General features: G+C 41.0%; 1 protein-coding gene across 1 annotated transcript in view; it reads right to left on the reverse strand.

The window, feature by feature from the left end:
- The window catches only part of COL4A6 (collagen type IV alpha 6 chain), a 78,597-nt gene that overhangs the window by 12,755 nt on the left and 58,569 nt on the right, over positions 1 to 7,273 (reverse strand). The window contains exons 32-35 of the mRNA XM_027769693.1: positions 6,807 to 6,914; positions 6,609 to 6,716; positions 5,961 to 6,032; positions 5,545 to 5,670 (exon numbers count right to left, since the gene is read on the reverse strand). Of these exons, the coding sequence (XP_027625494.1) occupies positions 5,545 to 5,670; positions 5,961 to 6,032; positions 6,609 to 6,716; positions 6,807 to 6,914 (414 nt within the window). The remainder of the gene's footprint in view (positions 1 to 5,544; positions 5,671 to 5,960; positions 6,033 to 6,608; positions 6,717 to 6,806; positions 6,915 to 7,273) is intronic.

Here is a 7,273-nt window from a genome sequence, read left to right on the forward strand (position 1 = left end):
TTTTTTTTTTTGGAGAGGTTTTTGCTATAGGGCGCATGCGCTCGCCAGACAGACGGAGACAGAGAGCCAGAAAGCGAGAAATCACCCCCCAGGGGGGATGGCCATGCCGCAATCCCTTCTCCTCCATTCTCCTCTCGGGATCTTAGGCACACACACGCGCCCGGCGTTGAGTTTAAGCCACCAGATCCGGGACTTGAACTGCGGTCAACTACGTGGGAGTCCAACCATATAGCCATTATGCCAACTGCTGATCCCAAGAAAACAATATTTTATAGGTAATTCATGATGTTAGTCAAATTTCTTTGTATTACGTACTTCTTCCCTTTTTAGCCAAACTCACTAGCCATTTATTAAAGTACATAGATGAAATTTATTTGCAGAAATTTTAATATTGTTTTACATGTTTTCTGTTTGTGGGATGGCTTTTATTTTAATTATATGTTTCAAATGAAAACTTTCATCTTAGTATAAAAGATTAATTTAATGCTCATATGTCAAATATGAACATAACAATTGTGATAGGAAAACACTCCTCTTGATCATTTTCCTGATTTTATAATTATACCAATATATTATCAAAACTATATATACAAATGTCATGTTCATATTATAAATATAGCATGGAAGAAATGTAGTTATTACTTTGACATATTTTATAAGATATTTGAATGAAGGGAAATAAATTCAAACTAGTTGATAAACTAGTATGGAGGTCAATATTCTTATTTTTTGTTTGTGACAAGATAATCCAAAATGTTAATGTCAAACTTCACTTTTTGTGACAAGAAAAACACAAAAAGTACTGAGACCAGCAGTTAGTGTAATGGCTATGTTGCTGGATTCCCATGTAGTCAACCGCAGTTCGAGTCCTGGACCCGGTGGCTTAAACTCACACCGGGTGTGTGTGTGTGCCCAAGGTCCTGAGAGGAGAATGAAGGAGAAGGGACTGCGGCATGGCCATCCCCCCTGGGGGGTGATTTCTCACTTTCTGTCTCTGTCTTTCTGGCGAGCACACATGCCCTATAGCAAAAAACTCTCAAAAAAAAATCCATGGGAACAGCATTTAGTGTAATGGCTATGTTGCTGGATTCCCATGTAGTCAACCGCAGTTCGAGTCCTGGACCCGGTGGCTTAAACTCACACCGGGTGTGTGTGTGTGCCCAAGGTCCTGAGAGGAGAATGAAGGAGAAGGGACTGCGGCATGGCCATCCCCCCTGGGGGGTGATTTCTCACTTTCTGTCTCTGTCTTTCTGGCGAGCACACATGCCCTATAGCAAAAACCTCTCTTAAAAAAATGCAAAAAAAAAATCCAAAAAGTATTAAGGTTGAATTTCTTATCTTATGTTCATCTAAAAACATAGCAAGTCCATGAAAACTTATAAACAAAGATTTTAGATTGGCTAATTCAGGTGTTTTTATTTCTTAAAAAAATATCTAATTCCATTTTTGTTTTTATTATTATTTTTAATTTGAGCAGAGAGAGACAGAGTGAGAAAGGGAAAGTGAGAGAGCAAGCTGCCAGGTCTGAGACTCGAATCGCTCTTGGCCATGTAGGAATCTAGCACCTCAAACCACCATGCCATGTGCCAGCCCTAAGTCAGGTCTTTTTTTTTTTTTTCTTTTTTCTTTTTTTTTTTTTTTGGGGAGGTTTTTTGTTTTAGGGGGCCGCCAGAAAATCAGAGAGAGACATAGAGACAGAAAGCAAGAAATCACCCCCCAGGGGCGATGACCACGCTGCAATCCCTTTTGCTCCATTCTCCTCTTGGGATCTTGGGCATGCACGCACATGCCCCCAGCATGAGTTTAAGGCACCGGGTCTGGGACTCGAACTGCAGTTGACTACATGGGAGTCTAGCGACACGGCCATTACGCCAAATGCTGGTCCCCTTAATTCAAGTATTTTTAAATAGGCCATTTAATTGATTGAATCCTGAGAAAAATCTGAAGGAAAAAATAATTTTCAAAAAAAGCCAATTATTTTAGGTTAGAAAAAGGAAAGAAAAACTAAAAATATTAAATAAAAAGAAAAATGACTTGCAGAGTCACATGATACAGTCAGTTATACTTTAAAAAAAATGTGACATTTTCTTCTTTACAGAGATAATAATGTGAAAAGAAAGATGCTTACTGGGACCAGCAGGTGGCATGGTGTTTAAAGTGCTGGACACTCCCACATGGCTGACCAGGGTTTGAGTCCTGGACCTGGCAGCTTGCTTTCTCAGTTTCTCTTTCTGTGTGTGTGTGTGTGTGTGTGTGTGTGTGTGTGTATGTGTGTGTGTGTGTCTGGTCCAATTAAAATGAAATGAATGAATAAATAAAATTAAATAAAAATAATTCTTAAAAAAAAGAAAGATGCATACTGTTTTCCTGAAGTTATGCAAAACCAATAAATATATATAATAAAATGTGGGTAGCACACAGATTATAAAAGTTTCCATAGTAGTTTTTGCAGCCTCTCCTTCCTTTTACTTGTTTTTTGATTTCTATAATTACAGAAATATAAGTATCAAATCTGAAATGAAAGAACTACTGACCTCAAGTAGTGGAAAAAGCTCATGTATTTTTTTTCTTTTTTGAGAGATGTTTTGCTACAGGGCTTGTGTGCTCACCGGAGAGACAGAAAACGAGAAATCACTCCCTGAGGAGATGGCCATGACCCAGTCTCTTCTCCATCCTCCTCTCAAGATATTGGGCACAGTATGCACATGCACCCGTCATGAGTTTCAAGCCGCTGGGTCCGGGACCCAAACTGAGGGCGACTACATAATAGTCTACTGCCTTAACCACTATGCCACCTGCTGGCCCCACTCATGTATTTTTTTGATTAAGAAAAAAACAATTCAAATGAGCATATGAGGATGCAAAATGGACTGTTTTTTAACTTATTCCAGTCTCTAAGTCGTAAAAGAAAACTAAATATGTGGTCTCTAAATATTTAGTACAAATACGATAATGAATGATGTAACTGAAAATTATTTAGATAAAGGTAATGTAAAACAAGATTGCTCTATGGAGTTTTCTTCTGGGTAAATATTCATTTTGCATTCACTTCCATTATCATATCAAAGAGACATTCCTATGGTGGGGGTATGATACTACTTGTATTTTTCTTCTTTTTGCCATAGGGTGTGTGTGAAAGCTAGAGAGAGAAGAAAGGGAGAAAGAGAGAGAGAGAGGAGAGAGAGAGAGAGACAGAGAGAGAGAGAGAGAGAGAGAGAGAGAGAGAACTCTCCCAATGGGGCAAAGTGTTGCCACAATCCTTTCTCCTTCATTTCTCCATCCCTTCAAGATTTGGGGCATGCACAAAGATGCGACTGGCTTGTTTTTCAAACCACCAGGCTAGGATTCAAACTCTGGTCAACCGTATGGGATTCACCTCTCAAAGCTTAGTGCTTAACCACTGCACTACAGGCTGGCCCTGTTGTATTCTTAAACGGATTGTTTTAGTTAGGTATTGAGAGGACACAACAGAATATTTATAAATAGGGACTAGCAGTTGGCGTAATGGCTATGTCACTGGACTCCCATGTAGTCGACCATGGTTTGAGTCCCAGACCCGGTGACTTAAACTCACACTGGGTACGTGTGTGTGCGTGCCCAACCTGAGAGGAGAATGTAGGAGAAGGAATTGTGGCGTGGCCATCCCCCAGGGGGGTGATTTCTTGCTTCCTGTCTCTCTGTCTGTCCCTGTCTTTCTGGCACATGCATGCACCCTATAGCAAAAATCTCTCCAAAAAAAAAAAATATAAATAATACATAAAGAATAATCCAGGTACAGTGAATACCTGTGTTTCAACCACCTAATAATATAAGAAAAAGAAAAGAGCATTACCTTTGATTTTCCTTGTCTGCCCTCCACAGATTCCATCCCATAATGCCCTTTCAGAGGCAACCACTCTTGAACTTTGTGTTCATGGTCCCCTTCTTTTCCATCACAGTTAGATTATGTATATTTCTATCCCTAAGGATATATTGGTTGTTTTCGCTTTTTTTTTTTTAATGTTTATCTATGGAATAATACCAAATGTATTCCTCTGTGACATTTGGTATGCGTGTGTGTTGGGGGGGGGTGGGGACGAGAAACTCAACATTATATTCCTGAAATGTATCCATCTTGATGTGTGTTTTTTTACTGCATTTTTAATTGTGATTTTATAGCTAAAGGAAGTGAATAATTTAATGACCAAGTATTCCTAGTCAAGATTTGACAACAGCAAAGGAAATGCCCCTGTGCTTCTACCAAGTCCCTCTTTTTAATACCCTATGAGAGAAGTCACAGTCTTTCTGCAGGCTCAGAACCCACTTGGAGACTTTCCTCTGGAGAAGAAGCTGCTGTCTTTCCAAAAAAGAACAGATGAATCTAGACCAAAGACAAGAGTAAATACAGAAACAGCAGGTGCACCAACTCAGAATGCAGCAGGAAATAAGTTAATGTACGAATATAGTTCCCAAGGAACATATGCACATTGTGCAAGCATGCACATAAACAGTAGTGAGACCTCAGGCCCCAGAGTTAAGAGGAACAGAACATTTTGCAAATATGATTTCCTCAGGTAACATGCAATAATATAATGACTGGCATTTCTTGAGCACCTACTATGTGCCAGGCACTGAACTAAGTGCTTTTATGTACATTACCTCACTCCTCATTTATTCTTCACAAAATCTATGAGGCGAGCTCTGTTATTACATTCATTTTACAGAAAAGGAAAACTAAGTGTTCAGTTTGGAATTGAGGAATAAGTAACTTCCTTGTTTAAGGTCACATAGCTAGTGAGAGGTAGAGGTGGAATTTGAACCAGGCCAGTCTAGCTTCAGAGTCCATACTCTTAACCATGACACTATACTGAATTCATTTCCATTTAGTAGGTTTTCAGAATATTCCTAAGAAAAATTGAAGAATGAACATTCATTCTTGCTTTTTTGAGAGATGGGGAAATGGAGGCTCAGAAAAGGACTTCAGGTAACATGATGAGACTGAAGCTGAGTTTAAGGCAGAACCTACTTTCCAGTAAACCCTATAAATCTTAATTGAGTGCTTGTTGTGGTCCTCTCCTGAAGACACATTTATCCTGTTAGTATTGGGCTTTTTCCAGAAGCCACACTGTCTTCCCAGGGCCCAGGGAGTATCATCCATACTGGACACTCAGGAAAATCCAGCTGACCTCTCACTAAGTGAGCAAGCTCTGTTCTGTCTAGATCATTAAACTGGGCTCTAGTCAAGTATCCAGAGAGGCTCTGAGGTTAATAAGAAAGAGTGGGAGGGAATCTGGAGGCTAGAAGGGATTTGGTTAACTCCCTGGCAACCTCCTACCAGAAAGACCTAGGCACAGCCTATCTTCTCCTTCTCAGTTAGATCATGTATATTTTTATCCCTAAGGAATATATTGGTTGTTTTTGCAACCAATATATTGGTCAATCTCATTGGGTAATGAGACTCCCACAGGTGTGAAGACTCTCACAGTTCAACTCTGATAAACCCCAATATGGCTCTTGCAGCAAGGCCTTATTCAGCTTCTACAAACCTGACTTGGGCTTACTTACCTCGGTCTCCTTTTTGTCCTCTTGACCCTGGCTTCCCTGGAGCTCCAGCTTCAATTCCTGGTGAACCTTTTTCACCTTTGGGCCCAGGTAGGCCAGCAGGTCCAGGAACACCAGTTATACTTGGTCCTATGATGAAATGCAGAAGGAGGCCACAGAGCTCAGTGAAGGAGAGGTCCTCATGCCTAACACATTTGCTTATGGCCTAAGAGGTCTGCCTGATGGACACCAAAAGGCAGAATACTAAAGTAACAGGAAGAATTCATCAAGGTAGAGAAGGACCAACCCCTCCTGTTTCTTCCCAACACCAAAGGACCTCAAATTGAAGCCTGGTGAAATGAGCTATGAGTCCAAGGATATGGAGTACACCACAGTTGAGGACTCATGGTCAGCTCCTTGCCCATTAGAATCTTCTTTACCTGGAGTTCCGTGGGTTCCCTTGGTGCCTGGGAGCCCATGCAGTCCACGTAAACCGGGAAGACCAGGAAAGCCTGAGAGAAGAAGACATAAGAAATGGATGCAGCCACTCTGATCATGAAAGGTCAGCAAATGATAGCTCCCTGCTCCAAACACACTACAAGCTATTGGTATTTCTTGAGTCATTACTTATTGCCCCAAGGAAGAACAGATCACCGCTAACCTATACCCTATACCCTAGGTTCTCATGACTCTTATCAGATACCAGTACCACTTTAAGAGTAGGGTGATAGCTAATTGAGTGTCTTCAGGAAGAACTTGGCAATACCAAGACCTTGAGTTACCAGTTCCCAGAGGCTGTTTCCAGAAACTTGCTATCCAATCTCGAAGTTGGGGGAAAGACTACATATACCAGAACAAGAACTTTCCTTGCTAACTCTTTTCTCCATGGATTACATGTTCTCTTCCCATTCACACGTGCCCATCTTTCTTCCTCTTCATCTTCCTTTCCTATTATTCCTCATGTGCCCCAGTCAGTGACTACCCTGGGCATGGCTTAACCCTTGCTTAGTGTTTTCAAACAATAAAGTAGTTATCCTTTATTGAGAAAAGGATACTTTTCCCCACTGCCTAGTCTCAAATACACATACCTTTAAGCCCTATTAGGCCCGAGGGTCCGAGGGGCCCAGTTGTCCCTGGCTGACCAGAGGAACCTTGAAGTCCTGGGTCTCCTCTGACACCTGCAATCCCTGGAAGTCCTAAATGTGAAACCAAGGCTGTTCAAAATAGGGCATGGCTTGAAGCTACTTCTAACTCTTTTAGGATAAACTTGTCATCTGACATGGTACCTGGGGAACCTGGAAGGCCAGTATCTCCAGAAATACCAACTTTTCCATCTTCACCTTTGTTTCCTGGGAAACCAACATCACCAACTAGTCCAGCTTTTCCTTTAACCCCTAGGGGGAAAAAAAAAAAAAGCCACATTTCCGGCAGTGTTTTTCTGTAAGAAAGGGTGAACAACAGGAGAGTGAAATACATTTGAACTGCAGAGGGAGCTATTGGGTTGTCAGAAAAGTCATGACAATTTTTCTGTTTTTCCATACAAAATGCATCACGGCTTTTCTGACAGCTCAATAGATCCAATGAAGAAACTCTGAGAAAAAAAAAACAAAAACTGGCAGCTGTCTTCACATTGAAAGGTGCCACCCAATGGAAAAAAAGTAAAGTTATCCTGAGTGCCTCCTAGAAGTGGGGGCGATGGGTGGAAATGTTTGAGAAGCACAGTTTAGATTGTGAACTTTAAACTAAGGGGATG

Source organism: Tupaia chinensis, unplaced genomic scaffold (assembly GCF_000334495.1).
Source record: "Tupaia chinensis unplaced genomic scaffold, TupChi_1.0 Scaffold000082_1, whole genome shotgun sequence".
In the NCBI taxonomy this organism is placed as follows: domain Eukaryota; kingdom Metazoa; phylum Chordata; class Mammalia; order Scandentia; family Tupaiidae; genus Tupaia; species Tupaia belangeri.